The sequence below is a fragment of the Bicyclus anynana genome, chromosome 27 (assembly GCF_947172395.1).
Source record: "Bicyclus anynana chromosome 27, ilBicAnyn1.1, whole genome shotgun sequence".
NCBI classification, from domain to species: Eukaryota; Metazoa; Arthropoda; class Insecta; order Lepidoptera; family Nymphalidae; genus Bicyclus; species Bicyclus anynana.
In genome coordinates, this window is record NC_069109.1 from 5,192,163 (window position 1) to 5,210,772 (window position 18,610).

General features: G+C 32.9%; 1 protein-coding gene and 1 long non-coding RNA gene across 6 annotated transcripts; one reads left to right on the top strand and one right to left on the bottom strand.

Moving 5' to 3' along the window:
- Nucleotides 1-752: 752 nt before the first annotated feature.
- LOC112053660 (uncharacterized) lies at nt 753-11,828 on the bottom strand. 3 transcript variants are annotated; one of them, XR_002887405.2, is made up of 4 exons: nt 4,785-4,998; nt 4,056-4,131; nt 2,831-2,889; nt 753-1,384 (listed from the first exon to the last, which is right to left on the bottom strand). It is a non-coding gene; the product is annotated as an uncharacterized LOC112053660 (long non-coding RNA). The 3 variants fall into 3 exon arrangements; XR_008252257.1 differs by lacking the exon at nt 4,785-4,998 and adding an exon at nt 10,764-11,828 and having other exon boundaries at nt 754-1,384; XR_002887406.2 differs by lacking the exon at nt 4,785-4,998 and adding an exon at nt 8,889-8,997 and having other exon boundaries at nt 754-1,384.
- Nucleotides 9,090-18,583, top strand: LOC112054131 (homeobox-like protein HDP1). 3 transcript variants are annotated; one of them, XM_052890188.1, is made up of 5 exons: nt 9,099-9,248; nt 9,466-9,667; nt 11,829-12,187; nt 12,920-13,123; nt 13,807-18,583. In XM_052890188.1, exons 3-5 carry the CDS (start codon nt 11,848-11,850, stop codon nt 17,040-17,042), a joined length of 3,780 nt encoding a protein of 1,259 aa, XP_052746148.1. In that variant the 5' UTR covers nt 9,099-9,248; nt 9,466-9,667; nt 11,829-11,847; the 3' UTR covers nt 17,043-18,583. The 3 variants fall into 3 exon arrangements, with proteins under 3 accessions (XP_052746147.1, XP_052746148.1, XP_052746149.1); XM_052890189.1 differs by having other exon boundaries at nt 9,489-9,667; XM_052890187.1 differs by lacking the exon at nt 9,466-9,667 and having other exon boundaries at nt 9,090-9,248.
- The last annotated feature ends 27 nt before the right edge of the window (nt 18,584-18,610 follow it).

Consider the following 18,610-nt stretch of genomic DNA (forward strand, 5'->3'; position numbering starts at 1 on the left):
TTTGGTATTAAGTATTTAATAAATAATGGATGATGTTAATATTATTACTTGCTGAGTACAAATGTTATTTATTACTATATTAATTATGTCATAATAAAAATGAGATTTTGTTTTAAACTTATTGTTTAACCTTGTACCTACGTATGCCCAATATTTTTATAAATGTGAGTCGGTCTGTCTGTCTGTTACCTTGTCACGGCTAAACCAATTTGGATGAAATTTAGTATAAAGAGAAATTGGAACATGGAATAGAATATGATTATCATTTTCATTAACTACCCCTTTTATTTAATTCGGCTCATTGCTGAGCACGGGTCTCCTCAGAATGAGAGGAGTAGACTAGTAGGTAGTCCACCACGCTGGCCCAATGCGTATTGGCAGACGTCACACAAAGAAAATTGCCAAGAATGCCGGGTTCCTCACGATATTTTTCCTTTACCGTTTGAGACACGTGATATTTAATTAACCGACTTCCAAAAAGGAGGAGGTTCTACGTTCGGCTGTATGTATGTTTTTTTTTCTAGTTTCTTATCTGACGGGTAGAAGTTGACCGAATTAGAACCTACGCCCTCTAAATCGAAGGCAGAGGTCATGTCCACTGGACTATCACGTCTCATGCAATAGATATACGCTACTGTTTGTTCCGGTAAAATCATTGGTTCCCGCGGAATGAATAAAAAAATAAATTAAGCATCGTTCAAAAACGAATAGACCGATTTACTTAAAATTCGAATCCGAAATCCGTTAATCAAAAATAAAAATACAATAGGTAAATGAGAAAATAAAATATTTATTGCAATAACTTTCTTAACCAATTTTAACAAAGCCAAGGGTTAGCATAATATTCATAGCTGCCCATAAAATAGTGTCAGCAAAGTAAGATGAACGATGTACTACCAAATTTATGTATGCGCATGGGACAGACATTATTAGAAAAAAAAACTCAGAACCAGAAAGTACAAAATAACCTATTCAACAAAATCAGCTCCTTTGTTGAATAGTTTTTCTTAATCATTATGTAGATAAAATTTACCGAAACTATACGAGTAATAATTCATATTACAAGGAATTTTTCAAGGATTTTTCATATTGCAAGGAGGTTTTTGTCTTTGGTGTTTTTTTTTCAATTTGTCCCCATAGGCAAAGATTGGTAGTTATACAGCCCGCTTGAGACGTTGAGTATTTTTATTATGGGAATTTACAAAGAGGTTTTCGTCTTTGATGTTTTTTTTTTCAATTTGTTCCCATAGGCAAAGATTGGTAGTTAAACAGCCCGTTTGAGATGTTGAGTATTTTTGGTGTACATGTTTCTACTCGTTGACTCTACTTCAGTGCAGCAAACAATGTCGATGATCCAGTATTTAGTCTAGCTCGAAGGGTCACCCTGTGAAAAAACGTAGACTTATTATTATTAGAGCTACCTACAGAGGGCCTAGTGGCAGTTTGATACTGCTACTATCGCGTTAACGTAAACGCGAATTTCTTAGGAATTGAAACAGCGCCATCTAGTGGCACTACTGCACTACTGTTTCAATTCCATATAAATTTGCGTTTACGTTAACGCGATAGTAACAGTATGAAAACATTGAAAACACCCACTAGGCACACAGCTCTCCTCTGAGAACCAATTACCTCTGATTTTTGTGACCTTTGTAGTTTGTCCTCTAATTTTATTAGACGCAGATACCCTACACTATGTAGGTTTTGAGGCAACTATTAAAATACCAAAATATAAGTTGAGACAAATACTAGCGGACGCTCGCGACTTCGTTCGCGTGGAAATAGATGTAAAGATGGTCCAAAATTCTATGGAGCCTAGGATTAGTCAATGTGCCCTGGCAGAAATAAAAGAAAATAAAATGTTCAACTATTTTCGAATATACAGAACTACTTTACTTTAATTCTTTCAAAATAATATTCAATAACTCCCAAGAAAAGGTAATAATGGCGGTTTTCAGTGCAGTAGAGTATCTGATGTTTGCTGTCAATTATTGTCAAGTCATAGTTGCTATAAGAACGCCATCTTGTTAAACCTCAAGAATTTGGGTTTTAATTTGATTTATTTCTTTTTATTTAGTTAGATTTATTCACGTGTTTAAATTTAAATAATTACCCTGTATTTTTTAAATTTTAATAATACGGAGTACAAGAAAGGACCTGAAATGGAAACATTTCTTTTCAGCTTTCACCCCCTTCTTTTTATATTCTCGCATGTCTTAATAAATATAGCTTCCATCTTAGATTGCATCATCACTTACCATCAGATGAGATTGTAGTCAAGGGCTAACTTGTAGAGAATAAAAAAAATAAATAATAAGTAGTCCATATTTCATTTTACAAAACTATATCTTAAAACATGAACGATTAATGTAAAAAAAACTTCAATTCCATTTTAACCTTTTAGGGCTCAGACCTCTTATTGTATAGGACCTGCCTCGCTTGACGTTACTTTTCTATCAATGTATATGATCAACGATCTAATGCGATTATAAAAACTGTCTATAGTATCGATGTTTAATAGTTGTAATCGTGTTAGTCTGTTAAAGAGCTCCGTAAAAATACCTTTCTGTGTAATTGAATGGTGTGAAAAACGGGCAAAGTTTTTGCCCGTTTTTCACACCATTCAATAGTATAAGATATATACCAAATTTAAGCTCTTTTTTCCTCAAAAAATGACAGGCAATTTTGTTCGTGACCATGAGTGCCATACAGGTCCTTCTATAATTGGTCTGAGTTTTAGGGGTAGAATTCTGAAAAAATTTCGGTAAAGGATATATAATCCCAGATTTATGGGAAATACTCCTGAGCACCTTAGTTTTGGTAAACTTACCACTACATCCTTCGCTAGCTGCTGTCCTGTAGAGTTTAGTCCATTAACGAGATTTCCGACTGAAAAACAAAATTTTCACCATCTACATCGGTTCCTACTTTTTTATTTTATTTTATTTTACAAAAAACAAAAAGTGTTACATATGTAATAGGGATGATGACAGTTTTTTAAAATTGTATATAAATTAAGAGTACGCTAATAGTAAAGCAAATTTGTAAAAGTAACAGGGTATCTGCGATCATTACTTTCGGAGCTACAGGGATTTAAAGGGTCAGATTTGAGGCGCTGCCGCGGATCCCTGAAAAACGCTCCATACAAAATGGCACGAACTAATGACGTCGTAGGCAATGTAATGACCGTTAGATTTGTATGTGCGTACAAACAAAATTACTAATATCTTTGTTATTTGTGCGTTTATGTTTATAGTTCACATATTAAAAAATGTCACATTTAATGTAAGGAAGCTACAATTGTATGAATTTTCATCTAATTACAATAAAAGATTTTAAATAGATTTTGAAATTTTATAATCTCATTTATTTTGCAAATATCCAGACAATCTTTGCTTTTTATGTATAAATTAGTTAACATTGACCTTATTTACCCGAATATATCATCAGTCTTTTTTTCAAATCTCGAAAAACCATGAATTTTTTGAGGCTATTGTGGTAAAAAACCCTAAACCGGACTCACCGCGCGGCTTGGAAGGACTCATTCTGTCAGGGTTTCCAACTTAAGGGTTTTCCCCCCAGATTTAGGGGGCAAATAAGTGAAATGGGATTTTTTTTAGGGGTATTTTCAGGGAATTTTTGACTCAAATTAATTTTCATAATTTTAATATTTCTTTCTTGACCTAGCGACTTATAACGACATATAATACGATATTCTACAACCACTCTAAAGGCAACTGGCGGTAATTTTCATCGAATAAAAAAAATTGTTATTGTCTACATGACTGTGTACTGTATGATTTCAAAAAATCTGAATCTTCCGATAAAGACGTAAATATTTTGTCTGAATTAAATATAGACTTGAAACATATTACAGCATATTATTTCTAAATTATTATGAATTTAAATTTAAAGGGGGACAACTCAATAATTAAGGCGATTTTAGGGGTTTCTGACACAAAATTTAGGGATAAATATTTTGGAGAGTTGGTAACACTGCATTCTGTATCATTCTCTGCGTCAGTAGGATAGATTATGTTCTGAAAGTTACTTACCAACATTGTTTAAATCCCCCAACACATCAGTGATTACTGAGCAGTGTACGTATTCGTACATCACGCTCAAGATAGCCTGAAAATGAGTAAACAACATCATCATTGTAGTATATCCATAATAATATTTAGTGTGTTGCTTTTAAATAGTAGATTGTTATACAAGGGGCTAAAAAGACCTATATACGAGGTATTTTTAAGGCACGAGCCGCAAGGCGAGGGCTGCTAAATAGAAACGGAGTTTATAATGGGTTCAGCCCCGCTTTTTACACTATACTTTTCACTACGGTTGCGAGAAAATAAAATAATTCAGTACAATAATCAACGTTAATATTCTTTTTTGCAGACGCAGCTCAAAACTAAATAAAAAAATACACAGACAAGACAATTTAAATTTTTTATCATACAATCAGGGCCTTTCTTAAGTACTCGAACCCACTTGTGATGATTCTATTTACGAATTAAACCTCCGTTTTATAGAGGTCATAATTTTAGTATGTCTAAACGATTTGCGAATTGAACCATTTCAGTTTTACAGTAGGCTAGTACTTGTAAAAGACAAAAATTACAAAAACCAAAATTACTTTAGCTCCTAGAAGCTGAAATGCTTGTGGAATGGTAAAATGACAGTGTTTAAGCCAGAGTAGTGAAAAATACTTTAGTGCATAAAAACATTAAAAAATACTTAATGTTCCAATTTTGGAAGCAAGAATATGGAAGTTAAGAACTCACCACGACGAGTAAGACAGCGAATACAGCCTTCATGTTGATAAGGTTTATGTAGTAATATGGAGAAGTTTGAAGATCTGTGGTAGGAATGCCTGAACAAGATGAACTGTGTCTGCACTTGCTCTGTTATATACTCAACGCGAAACTACACTTAACCCCTATGCACATAAAAGTGTTTAATTTTTGTTCTTTATCTGTGCAAATATTTATTCGAGAATTTTCTTTTTAATTATTTTATCATTAAGCACATTTTTGATTAGGGTTTCGTATGCTTCGGATATAAACCTAACTATTTTTTTTTATACTTTTTGCTCATTCAGGTTACTAACGGGACTTAATAGAGCATTTTCCTCATTTTGATGATTTTTTTAACCGACTCCCAAAAAGGAGGAGGTTCTACATTCGGCTGTACCTACCTATGTATCTTTTTTATGTATGTATGTCCAGCGACATTTGTAGACTGATTTGAATATTTTTTTGTTAAGTTTATTTTTTGGTATTATTTTTTTTTGTTAAGTTTATTATTTGGTTATAAAAATATAAATAATTAAATACAGCTGAACGTAGAACCTCCTCTTTTTTGGAAGTCGGTTAAAAAAATCTTTCTAGTAGTAATATTCTCTGCGCTACACCGCGTACAGATGGACGGACAGACAGACGGACATGAGGAAACTATATGGGTAACTACAAGGGTTGCTTGTTGACTACGGAACCCTAAAACCAAAGGCAAACCGTCTTTCGAAAATAGAACAGTTGTAAGTACATGTACCAACATTATGTAACATATTATGTACATAATACATGCAATAGGGATGATGACAGTTTTTTAAATTGTATATAAATTAAGAGTATGCTAATAGTAAAGCAATTTTGTAAAAGTAACAGTTTATCTGCGATCATTACTTTCGGAGCTACAGGGATTTAAAGGGTCAGATTTGCGGCGCTGCCGCGGATCCCTGAAAAACGCCCCATACAAAATGGTACGAACTTATGACGTCGTAGGCAATGTAATGATCGTTAGATTTGTATGGGCGTTTAAACAGAATTACTAATATCTTTGTTATTTCTGCGTTTATGTTTATAGTTTATTTATTAAAAAATGTCACTTTTAATGTAAGGAAGCTAAAACTGTATGAATTTTCATCTAATTACGATAAAATATTTTTAGTAGATTTTGAAATTTTATTATCTTGTTTATTTTGCAAATATCCAGACAATCTTTGCTTTTTATGTATAAATTAGTTAACATTGACCTTATTTACCCGAAGGTATCATAAAAATCAATATATTAAAACCTAGTCATCATCCCCATTGCAAAGATTTATTATAGTATCTTTGTATATTATCAAGTAATGTAATGTTTCAAGTAAGCAAATGTAATATAAGTCCGTTTTAGGGTTAGGCGGGAAAATCGTATAAATTGCATGTTATTTGTATTTTCATCGATTTGCTACATTTTAGAGTTTTATTTCATAAATTAGATAATTAGAATTTAGGATATTATAATATATATCACACAATATCTATACTCTATACCTACTTATAATAAAACTGGTCGATTTCTATACATTTATTCTTTTTTTTTTGTTTTTCGAATATCACGTGTCTCAATCGGTGAAGGAAAACATCGTGAGGAAACCTGCATACCAGAGAATTTTCTTAATTCTCTGCGTGTGTGAAGTCTGCCAATCCGCATTGGGCCAGCGTAGTGGACTATTTTCCTAACCCCTCTCACTTTGAGAGGAGACTCGAGATCAGCAGTGAGCCGAATATGGGTTGATATAACGAAATAACTGAAAAGTTTGAGATGCATGCCCGGACCGGATTCGAACCAGTGCCCTCCGAATCAAAGGCAAAGGTTCATATCGCGTGTATACAAAATATCTTACATTGTTTGAAGATAATTGTTGAACATGAGGAAAATAAATGTTTTAAACAAATAAAATGATAAAAAAACTGTTTACTGACTAATCTGAATGTTTATTTTTTTATTACATGATGCAGAAAAAGTCAAGATAGTAATGTTAATTTTTATGCATTTAGTTACACAATGATAGTACATGTAGTTGATGTTCTATTTTCGGAAGACGATTTTAGGATTCCGCAGTCAACAAGGAACCCTCTTAAAGTAGTTTAGTTTATGTATTCGAAGAATAAAATCGTAAGTGTCATTACACGTGTTTTAGTATTATTCCATTTGACTCCTAAATGGACGACCGGTCGCCCATCGTATCCGTCACGTGACATGTAAAAAATATAAAGTAAACTTAGGGCAATAGGCGAGCACAGTATCATGCTCCGCGCGATAGAGGAATATAAAGATTTTTTTTAATGGCTCACAACGGTAGATTAACACCGCATTCCCTGATTGTCAGCTTCTTTTTTTTTTTTTTTAATCTTTACAAGTTAGCCCTTGAGTACAATCTCACCTGATGGTAAGTGATGATGTAGTCTTAGATAGAAGCGGGCTAACTTGTTAGGAGGAGGATGAAAATCCACACCCCTTTCACCCCTTTCGGTTTCTACACGGCATCGTACCGGAACGCTAAATCGCTTGGCGGTATGTTTTTGCCGGTAGGGTGGCAACTAGCCACGGCCGAAGCCTCCCACCAGCCAGACCTGGACCAATTAAGAAAATCTCAATCTGCCCAGCTGGGGATCGATCCCAGGACCTCCGTTTTGTAAATCCACCGCGCATACCACTGCGCCACGGAGGCCGTCAAAGATGTTTCAATATATTATTTTTTGCGGCCATCAGCTAGTTTATTTCAATTTACTTCTGCGTTCAGTTAATAAAATAAAAACCAAAGGTACCATTAGTTGAACGAATAGAATCTGTGGATATTCTTTAGTTCAGATTTGGGTATTTTATGCATACTTATAATGAAAACATTGCTATGTGTTGGTAAAATTATAGCACACGCGTAAGTACACTACTTCATCATTATCAACCCATATTCGGCTCACTGCTGAGCTCGAGTCTCCTCTCAGAAAGAGAGGGGTTAGGCCAATAGTCCACCACGCTGGCCCAATGCGGATTGGCAGACTTCACACACGCAGAGAATTAAGAAATTCTCTGGCGTGAAGGTTTCCTCACGATGTTTTCCTTCACCGTTTGAGACACGTGATATTTAATTTCTTAAAATGCACACAACTGAAAAGTTGGAGGTGCATGCCCCGGACCGGATTTGAACCCACACCCTCCGGAATTGGAGGCAGAGGTCATATCCACTGGGCTATCACGTCTCTCATATGTAGTGTAGTTAATTTTATTTTCGGGATTCTAGCAAAAACGTTCATCTATTGGGGTCTGTTCAACTTTTGGTGCCACTACCCTATACAAATTAAAAAGTCGTCCAACTAAATGGTAAGCATTTGCAATTTAGTTGTCCGATAGTCGGCCAACTAAAAATTGTCAGTGAGTGGGCCACCCTAACGGGCCGTACAGACTACTCTAGTATTTTATTCGAGTACGAACAATTTTTGGATTTACCGCCCAATAATCGTTCGTACTCGACTAAAATATAAAGTAGTATGTACAGCCCATAAGGGTTTCATTTATTTATGGTATCTATGAGGCGTTTTGTTCTATGAGAGGCCATACAGACGACTACTTTAGTATTTTAGTTGAATAAGAACAATTTTTGGATTTACCGCCCAAAAATCGTTCGCACTCGACTAAAATACTAAAGTAATCCGAACCTTCATTTGTCGTCTGTGATCCGAACTAGGCTCGTTTGTCGTCTGTGGACCTAATATTTGTCACAGAATATATTACTTCCATAGAGTATGTAAGCTGATAGCATAAACCCACAGATTAATAAGATAATTAAATCTATGTCTATGGCAAATATAAATCGTAAATGATCGTACGTAAAATATAAACAAACAAAGGGATCATTTACGACGTATTTTCAGCATAATGGATCAAAATTTTTACTGTTTCATAAATTAAATGTAGAGTATAATCCGGTACGTACAACTGAGTCATAAATATTGGACTCCATTTTTGACTTTCTATTTTTGCTTAAAATTTTTACTGAATTTTGCTAACAAATCTTGTCTTGAGAACAAAGAATGCATGGTAATAGAGTCGATGCGACGTACCTTTGGTATTCCTTGGTATTCATTGTTTTAGGTGGTTGTACCGACTCATAAGTTTAGTATTGTTTTCAGTCTTCTCTATAAATTATAGTCTTGTCTATTGTGAGTTGTGACGTGACTTTATTATTGTGACAGGGTTCCAACTTAGAGTGAGTGTTGCCAACGTTTATAGAGCAATAAGTTTTACATTGCAATATTAATCTGTGGTTTTATGCTTGGACTCGAATTTTCTGGTGATACAAAAATCTGATTTCCTTTCCGTTCCGTCGTATTTCGACTCGACTTTTGAACTAAAGACAATTATGTATTAAAAATAATCTATCTTGAATTCCTTGTCTCGAATGGATAAATAGTGCATTACAGGTAAATAGATACTGTTCTTTATTCTGTAGTTCAATGAAGATAAAACCTCATTTCACTATGCGTGGAATTTTACGAATTACGATACGTTTTTTTAATTTATCAAATGCATTTTCTAATTAACCATAATAGTTTTTGAAAGTACACGATTTATTGAATTATATTACGCACAATCATCGTAGACTACTTACAGTTATCTCATATTTCCTCGTTTTGATAGTTAAAGGGAAGTAATTGCAAAAGATTTTAGATAATTTGCCCTTTTGGTACGTATGGATGGAACCTTGAAAACGATATTATCACATAAAGTGACATAATATGCTACCATAGAGCTGTATAGAATGTAAGTGACGGACTCAACAGATAGTTCTCATGATGGCAAGTGGAAACCATCACCAATAAACATTTAGCAGGATAAGCAGGTAACCAAAGATTTTATACTATTAGATATATCACTAACGCGTCGAAACTGAGGCGAACAGTGGCTTATTGTCTTATTTCCATTTAGTTGTATAATAAACAACAAAAGTTATTTAAACAAATAATATCTAGATATTGTCTACAATGCCGAATTGTGTGTTCTATTTTGATTGATATTACCTTGTGGCAAAACCTTTTGTTCGCCCACTCTAGGTCTGGCCAGCTACATTTTCATATTTCATATCTTTTTATATTTAGAATTGAGCGTACCACGCATGCATTCAGAGATTGTTATTCTTTACGCATTATTCCAATTTTAACAATTTTATACTTCTATTATTTATATTGTTATACTATTTTATAATCAGTGAATAAATAAGTATATCGCTTTTTTACATCAACTTATTCTTATATAATCAAAATAATAAGAATGTACAAATGTACAAATGAAATACAAAAATTAACAAATAAAATAAATCAAATCAAATCAAATCAAAATCAAATCAAAATTTGTTTATTGCGAATTCAGGTTACAGTCAGATCTTATTGAAATAAACACCAAATTCCGCCTTACAGCTTGCAATATCATTATAAAAATCATTATTATTTACAATAATCAATTCACACACTTATTTGTACAGTGATTAATTAATTAGTAGGTACATTGAATATTTTAAAGAATAATTCTAATGATGCCTTTACGCCAATATAATGTCAGTTTATGTCAAAGATAAGTAAAATGATAAATTGCAAAAAAAAAAAAAAAATTAGTCATTAATATGGTGTATTTGTATAGTAAGACTATAATAAGTCTTGAAATCATCATCAAGTTTATTCATCAAGGTACTCTTTGATGGATAAATTAGCATGGCCTTCAATGGAAGGTCAGCTACACATGCCATGTAGTACCCACAAGCAATTTGCTTAAAGCTGTTGCAGCTGATTGCACAATAGTAATGAATTAAAAAAAAAAACTAATTCTTATATCTATAACTAGCTAACACTGCACGGTTTCACCCGCGTAGGTCTCGTGCCGCGTTGTTCAATCAAACAAACAAACAAACTCTTCAGCTTTATAATATTAGTATAGATACATACCAACATCTACAGCGACAGCCTATTAAAATAAAGATTTAATCAATTGGCAAAATGTCATCTACAGTATATCCACCAAGTGCTGAATGACATTTGTTACATTGAACCTCAATTTCGTATAATATGTCATCTAGCATACGTCAAAGTTACTGAATTAGCTTGCAGGACTGGCCAAAGAGTAAATTAATATGAGCACAGTTATGTAATACCACATCTCACTGTGGACTAAGAATTTTAACTGAATTTCTAAGAAGACAGAATAGCTCTCCTCAGCAGAGCCTGCCTTTTGATTGGTTGGTAGAGTCTGTGTATATAGTCATTGAAGTCTCAAAAGTGCTTGTAAACTAAGCCTACTAACCAAGCAACCAAAACAAAAAAAAAACCAAGCTGTTTCATAAAATTTTGAATTGTCTTGTTGCTGTGTTTGTCATCAAACTCCTCCCAAATTTTTGTATTTATGTGCAAATGGGGTAGGTCTTGAAAATCGGCCAACATCTATTTTTCATACCCCTAACTGACACCATCACAACTTTTTTTTTTCAATTTTGATGGAAATTTTTTCCGTCAACCATCATTCCCTATTATTTAGCGATAAGGCAAATCAATGATGGGTCAGCTAGTTATATATAGCAGTTGTCTTGTCGTTTTGCCTGTGTAATTCCCATTCCTGTGGGAAAATGGGGATATATAAGAATTTTCAAAATTGTTTTAGTAGAACCACAGATTATCCCCAACAACCTCACAAACTTTACTTTTTTTTTTAAATTTTTTTTGGCAAAATTTTTCCGTCCACCATTGTACCTTATTATTTAGCAATAAGGCAAATAAATGTTGGGTCATTTAGTTATATATAGCAGTCGCCATGTGGTTTCACCCGCGTAATTCCCATTCCTGTGGGAAAATGGAGATAAAATACAGCCTATCACACTCACAAATAATGTACCTTGCTATTGGTATAAGAATTTTCAAATTTTGTTTAGTGGGTCCACAGATTATGCCCAACTACCTAAGAAACTTTACTTTATTATATTAGTATAGATAATATAGATATTGTTCTGATTTTTTCAGACTAAAACAAATATTCAAAATGTCATCAAGCACAACAAAAAAGAGCTCCCCAAGAGCAATGCCAGTGGAGACCATTGTAACGAGATACAAATCCAAACAACAACTTCAGGATAACAAAAAGTCCAAAAAAATCCAAAAACCACAAGTGAAAAACCCAAAACAAGTCAGGAAAATAATAAAAAAAGTTAAACAAAAGCCAGTACCAGTCATAGTGATTGAAGATGATGGTGAATTTTATCCGCAGAAGCTCAAAAGGAATGTGGAGAATAAAAAAGTTATTTTAAAACCTAAACCGAACCTCAAACTTATTGGAGGGATGAACAGTTGTAACAAGAGGAAGTTACGGATGCCACAAAAAGGTACCTTTCAGTCTTATATTTATAAATATTTATCATATACTGTAACTCTACATAACACCAATGAAGGGACTGTACATTTTATGACATTTTCTCTCTGCCACGTGGTAAATCCATGGATTGCTAAGATATTCTTTTCATAATAGCCATGTATACAGTTTGAAAGTTTGTGAGCAACTAAGAATATGATAACATATTATATCCATGACTTCTACATATTAGTTAAGGTCCATTTTACATAAGATTACCTGGAAGAAATTGCTTCTAAGCAATAACCACCTTTTGACTACTTAGTGTTGTAATTGCCTTTATTTGGATCAACTTAACCTAACAAAGATAAAACTTGAAAAGATCCGTTCAGATCTGTTTGCCGATCTGCAAAAGCCTCCACCAACCTTTTCCATACTGCCCCTGTAGTCAAGTGGCAAGTCGATTCTCTTTCTACGATCGCAAACGCTTCGAAAACTAGAAAAATGTATGCGAATGACATTCACTGTCGACAACTCACGTGATCAAGTAGTCGATCGGATCTGTCACGCCCATACATTTTGTTAGTTTACGAAGCGTTAGCGTTTGTAGAAAGATAATCAACGTACCACTCGGCTAAGGCCTCTGATCTGTTGTGAGTCACTCTGTTCCAAGCCACTCCAGCTACTTGTCCCATCGCATTTCTTTTGTGGCCAACCTCTTCTTAAGTGTAAAGCAATTAAAAAAAATACATAATTCAAATTTCAGAAGCAAAATGCATCAAGTATGATTCAGATTCGTCTAGCGATATTGTTCCTTATTCCCCTAAACCCACGGAGGAGACGGAGCTGAGCGTCATGGACATGATACTGCTCATAGAAGAGAAGGGCTTGGACGACGAGGATATGTTGGAGATACTGACTTGCCCCAGCCCTGTGTGGTGGGAGGATCCTCTCGATGGGTATATAGAAGGTATAATTTTATATTACACTTGCAGACAGCCTATGGGACACTTGTTTCATCCATGTCATTCCCATTCCAGTGGGAATATGAGGGTAAAATATAACCTATGGCTTAAGTTGGCTTAAGTTTAGATTTGCCGCCGATAGCTTATTGGTTGCTTGCGTAACTGTACTGTGATGTCTGCCAGGCTTTCCCTCACTTTCGACGCGCTAGTGTGTATATATATATATATATATATATATACATATATATATACAGAGGTTCCCGAACTTTTTCTTTCTTTCTTTCAAATTTATCTGATTCTGGTGGACCCCCTGCTAATTTCTATCCAAAACATCTATGGAAGTTTTAGTTGCAGCTGACAGCCACATGAAATAAGTGTTAAAAAAAAAATTGTGCTGTGAGTGGATGTCAAAAGTAAAATTTTTATTTAGATAATTTCCCATTTGGTATAAAACCAGATAATATTTTACGAATTGTGAACCCCCATTTTTATGTTACATCAACGTAGACCCCGCCGAGTCATCTGTAGACCCCTGGGGGTCTACTTAGTCTCGAAGTCTATACAAGAGGCAGTCCAGCAGTGGATGTCCATCGCCTGATAACAATACTAAACATTTTAGAGATTATACTTACCATTTGTACAATCATTTCTTTCATTTATATTATGCAAAATTCACTTATATTTCCAGAACCCATATTTACAAGATTAAAGCCCGCGCAGCAGAAAAGCATTAAGAACCAACTTCAAGAAGAGCAAAACAAAGAAGCTGAGAGAAGGAAACAAAGGGATATGGATTTATTTTTAGCGTCCAAAGATTCGGGAAATCTTGTTATATCTGAAACAGATATACATATTGAAAATCGTGGTGTCAACTTTGTTAATAAACGTGGCAAACTAGAATCATTGTTAGGTGTTATTAAAAAAATAAAAAAAGACAGCAATTACTTAAACCAAGATAATAATGCTGCAACTACCGACATTACTAATAATTGTGATAGTGAATTAAATAAAAACAATAACCTTATTACAGAATCCAAATCAAAATGTATTGAAGTTGGGGATTTCAATAAAAATAGAGATATTACTAATAAAACAAATGAAAGCGACATATCTGTATCTGGAACAAATGAAATACCAGACAAAGATATTGCAGATTCGGTGAAAAACAATGAGGAAGATAATGAAATTGAAAAACATTTTCTAAGTGATGTAAATGAAATTACTAGTAAGAAAATTCAAAAGGAAATAAATGTAAGTAAAGGCGACGTAATAAAACTAAAGAGTGATGTAACATCTGATGAAGTATTAAATGATTTAAATATAAACAACAATTTTATTACAAAATCCAAACTTGAAAATAAAGATGAATCAAAAATTATTGAGAATAGCGAACGAATAGTAAGTGCCATCTCTATACCTAAAGCAAAAAATGTAGAACCATTCCAAGATTCTAAAGATTCTGTGAAAAATATTGAAACAGCAATTGAAATTGGAAAAAGAAATCAAAACGATGCCAATCAAGATAATAAGACTAAGACTAAGAATAACACTTGTAAAAAAAAACGAAGAAAAATTAATATAAGGAAAGAAGCTGTAATAAAATTGAGCGATGATGTTAAAGCTTTTAGTATTTTAAACCTAAACGAATATCTTACTACTGAACTTAATCCAGATAATACTGAAGTAGCGGAATTAAATAAACATGGTATGGAAAATTGCGATGAAAATGTTGATAATACAGATAACAGAGATATTTCTATACATTTAGCGAAAAATGTAGGACCAAACAAAGATTCCATGGAAAATATTGAAAAAGGTATTCCAATTGAAAATAACTTTATAAGCAACGCTAAAGTTAGAGAAGCGAAAAACGATATAAATAACACTAGTGGAAAAAATCTAAAGGAAATAAATATATGTAAAGGAAAAATAATAAAACTAAAGCGTGACGTTGTTGATAATCATACAAATAAAAGTAACAAATTTCTATTAAAGCTGAAAAGTAACGAAGCACATTTAAATACCACAGATGCTGAAAAAAATATTGAAAAATCTATTGACATTGAAAAAAACGTTTCAAACAATGCAAGTCAAGTAAGCGAAGCGCTTAAATTGAACGACAGCAATGAAATTAGTAATCAAAATCACACTACAATTAATGCGAATAAAAAAGAAACTAAAAATAATGATGTTGCCATACAAAATAAGAATAATAATTCAATTTTAGATATGGATGTAACCAACGTTAACAGGGAAAAGAAAAGTTCCGAATCATCGGAAGATCATCTACTAGATTTAGAAGAAATACTCAGGTTAGAGAACATAGAAATTCCAATTGCTCCAATTACGACTCAAAGCGAAAAGAACGAATCTTGTGTCGAATTAAATGAAACGATTGACCACCAACCAACCGTAAAAGAAATATCACCAGCTAATATTCATAAAATAATCCGTGATGGATGCACTAAATTACCTTCATATAATTCTGAAGAAGAAGAAGAAAAAACTGAGAATGTTGAAAAGCGTATAACGGAAGCAATAATAAAGTCTACTAACAAAAATGAAGCCAAAAAAGTCGATACCATGAAGAAAGTTACGTACTTACGTGTTAGAAAACTCGGCACATTAAACAGTACTAGTAATACTTTAGCTGAAATGATTTCTACTAATATCGACGATAAAATAGAAAATAATACTCCATTCGCTACAAAGACAAGTCGCGTGAATGATGTTTTTATGGAAACTGAAAATTCGGATGCCAAAAGCAATAGACGCTTAATGCAACTACCAAATTCAAACAATACTCACACTATAGATACAAAAGATAGCTTAAGTTCAGATAAAAATTCTTCAAAAGCAGGAACCTTTGAATCAAACAGTATAAATAATGTATTTGATGTAAGCCAAGAAGCTGGTACTGAAAATAAAGATGATACAGAAATGAACTTCACTGACAATCCTGTAAAAATGAATAAGATTTATAATTCAAACAATAATAATAAATCCGTTTTCCAAACAGATAGTGAAGTAAATGAAACTAATTTAAGCAAAGCTATAAATAAAGATGACATCTCTGATAAGTTTGTTCAAAATAAAAATAAAGCCAATTCAAGTAATAATGATATTAGTTCTGCTATCCAAATGGTTAGTGAATTAAATGAAGCTGATCTAGGTAACAATGACGTAACAATTGAAAGCGAAGTTTTTAGTAAAATAAGAAGATATTCAACAGATTCAGCAACAAGTGACAAAAACATGTCCATTGAATATCTCGATATGAGCATATTAGATGAAGATGAAACAGATAAAACAAATCCATTAACCCAAAAGCCAAATAATGATCCAGATTTAATGAAACCTAATAATTTAAATAATGAAGATTCTGAACCAAATTACAATGAAGAATATTTAATAGTCGATGAAGATCTAATTAACACGGAATGTACTAAAGAAATTGTCAGTATGAAGCATGTGAAACATATGGGACACGTTTTAATTAAACATCAAGGGAAAACCATGAAAATCAGCGAAGTTAAAGGTGCCATACAAAAAATTAATATTGATACAGAAGATAAATGCAATGATACATTAAAAAATAGTGAAAAAGCTGTTAAATGTACAAGCAAAAATAAAGATATTAACAAAATAAGTAATACCAAAGTTATAGAATCAAATATAATAAAAAAATCTGTTTGTAATTCGTGTGATTGTTCAAAAAAATCAATTTTAATATCCGATAGTGATGTTAAATATTGCACAGTGTGTTCTTCGATATATGACACAGATAATTGTAAATATTGTGTGAAGATGAACAAACTCAGTCCGTGCAATTGTGAAGTGTATATATGTGATAGATGTTGTATAAAACTTGATAATAAACATGACATTATAGATCATTTGAAGAAATGTGAAATCGTTAGATAATTAACCTTTCATTTCATAGGGATGATGACAGTTTTTTAAATTGTATATAAATTAAGAGTATGCTAATAGTAAAGCAATTGTGTAAAAGTAACAGGGTATCTGCGATCATTACTTTCGGAGCTACAGGGATTTAAAGGGTCAGATTTGCGGCGCTGCCGCGGATCCCTGAAAAACGCCCCATACAAAATGGTACGAATTAATGACGTCGTAGGTACATACTGATCGTTAGATTTGATGGCCGTTCAAACAAAATTACTAATATCTTTGTTATTTGTGCGTTTATGTTTATAGTTCTAATATTAAAAATGTCACATTTAATGTAAAGAAGCTGAAACTGAATGAATTTTCATCTAATTACGATGAAAGTTTTTTAAAATTTTATAATCTTATTTATTTTGCAAGTATCCAGACAATCTTTGCTATTTATGTATAAATTAGTTAACATTGATCTTATTTACCCGAATGTATCATAAAAATCAATATATTCAAATAGTCATCATCCCCATTGTCTGTAGCTTTTTGAGGGGGAGGAGGTAAACTCACACATAGAAAATATTTAACACCAATAAACATATCCTATGTCCTTACACTACACACAACTATAAATTTTACCGCACTTATATCATATTCTAGTATTCCGTAAAAAAGCAGTGTTTGCTTTTTTCTATACAGCCATAATAGTAGATTTTTATTATAAAATGCTTTAAATGATGATTGATGGATGGATATATGTATATAGACAAAACTAGTCCAAGTCATATATCTATTAGTCTAAAATCATTATTAGAAACGACCTTTACCCATCAGTTGATGATTATAAAACACTAGCTGCGCGATTTCACCCGCGTGGTTCCCGTTCCCGTAGGAATACGGGGATAATATATAGCCTATAGCCTTCCTCGATAAATGGGCTATCTAACACTGAAAGAATTTTTCAAATCGGTCCTGTAGTTCCTGAGATTAGCGCGTTCAATTAAACAAACAAACTTCAGCTTTATGTTATTAGTATAGATATGGCCTAAAAACTTCCTGGCCTATTAATAACCATCATTAGTGATAGTTTGGCCAGGAGTTTTTGAGGCAACCTACTCGCAACATATTTTTTAACATATTAATTTTGATATAAATCACTTTCATCTAATAAACAGATGGGTGAAGGTCGTATCTAATACGGATGTCCTGTATTGGAGAAATATTAAAATCAAAAGTTAAAATCACTTTCATCTAATAAACAGATGGGTGAAGGTCGTATCTAATACGTCCTGTATTGGAGAAAGATTATTTCATTTTGGACGATTTGTACATATATTGCCTTGTTAAATACATTGTGCGCGCCACTGAATGGCTTGTTACAAGGTTTTTTTTCTGTTCAAGCAATATGATAGCTTTACATAATATTATTAGTAAATTAGGCAAATTGAATGTAATTCACGTATCATAAATGTATTTCTCTCTGTTTGTATATTTTGAAAGTTAGTTGTGATGTAAAAAAAGAAATATAAATATAGTAAATATAAATATAAATTAAACATATATAAAAATTGTGTTTTTTTTTACCTTTTCTTATT

Coding starts and splice junctions, on each gene's coding strand:
- LOC112054131 (XM_052890187.1), top strand. CDS start 11,848: ATGTCATCAAGCACAACAAAAAAGAGCTCCCCAAGAGCAATGCCAGTG. Junction 12,188..12,919: donor GTTACGGATGCCACAAAAAG/GTACCTTTCAGT, acceptor TTCAAATTTCAG/AAGCAAAATGCATCAAGTAT. Junction 13,124..13,806: donor TCTCGATGGGTATATAGAAG/GTATAATTTTAT, acceptor TTATATTTCCAG/AACCCATATTTACAAGATTA.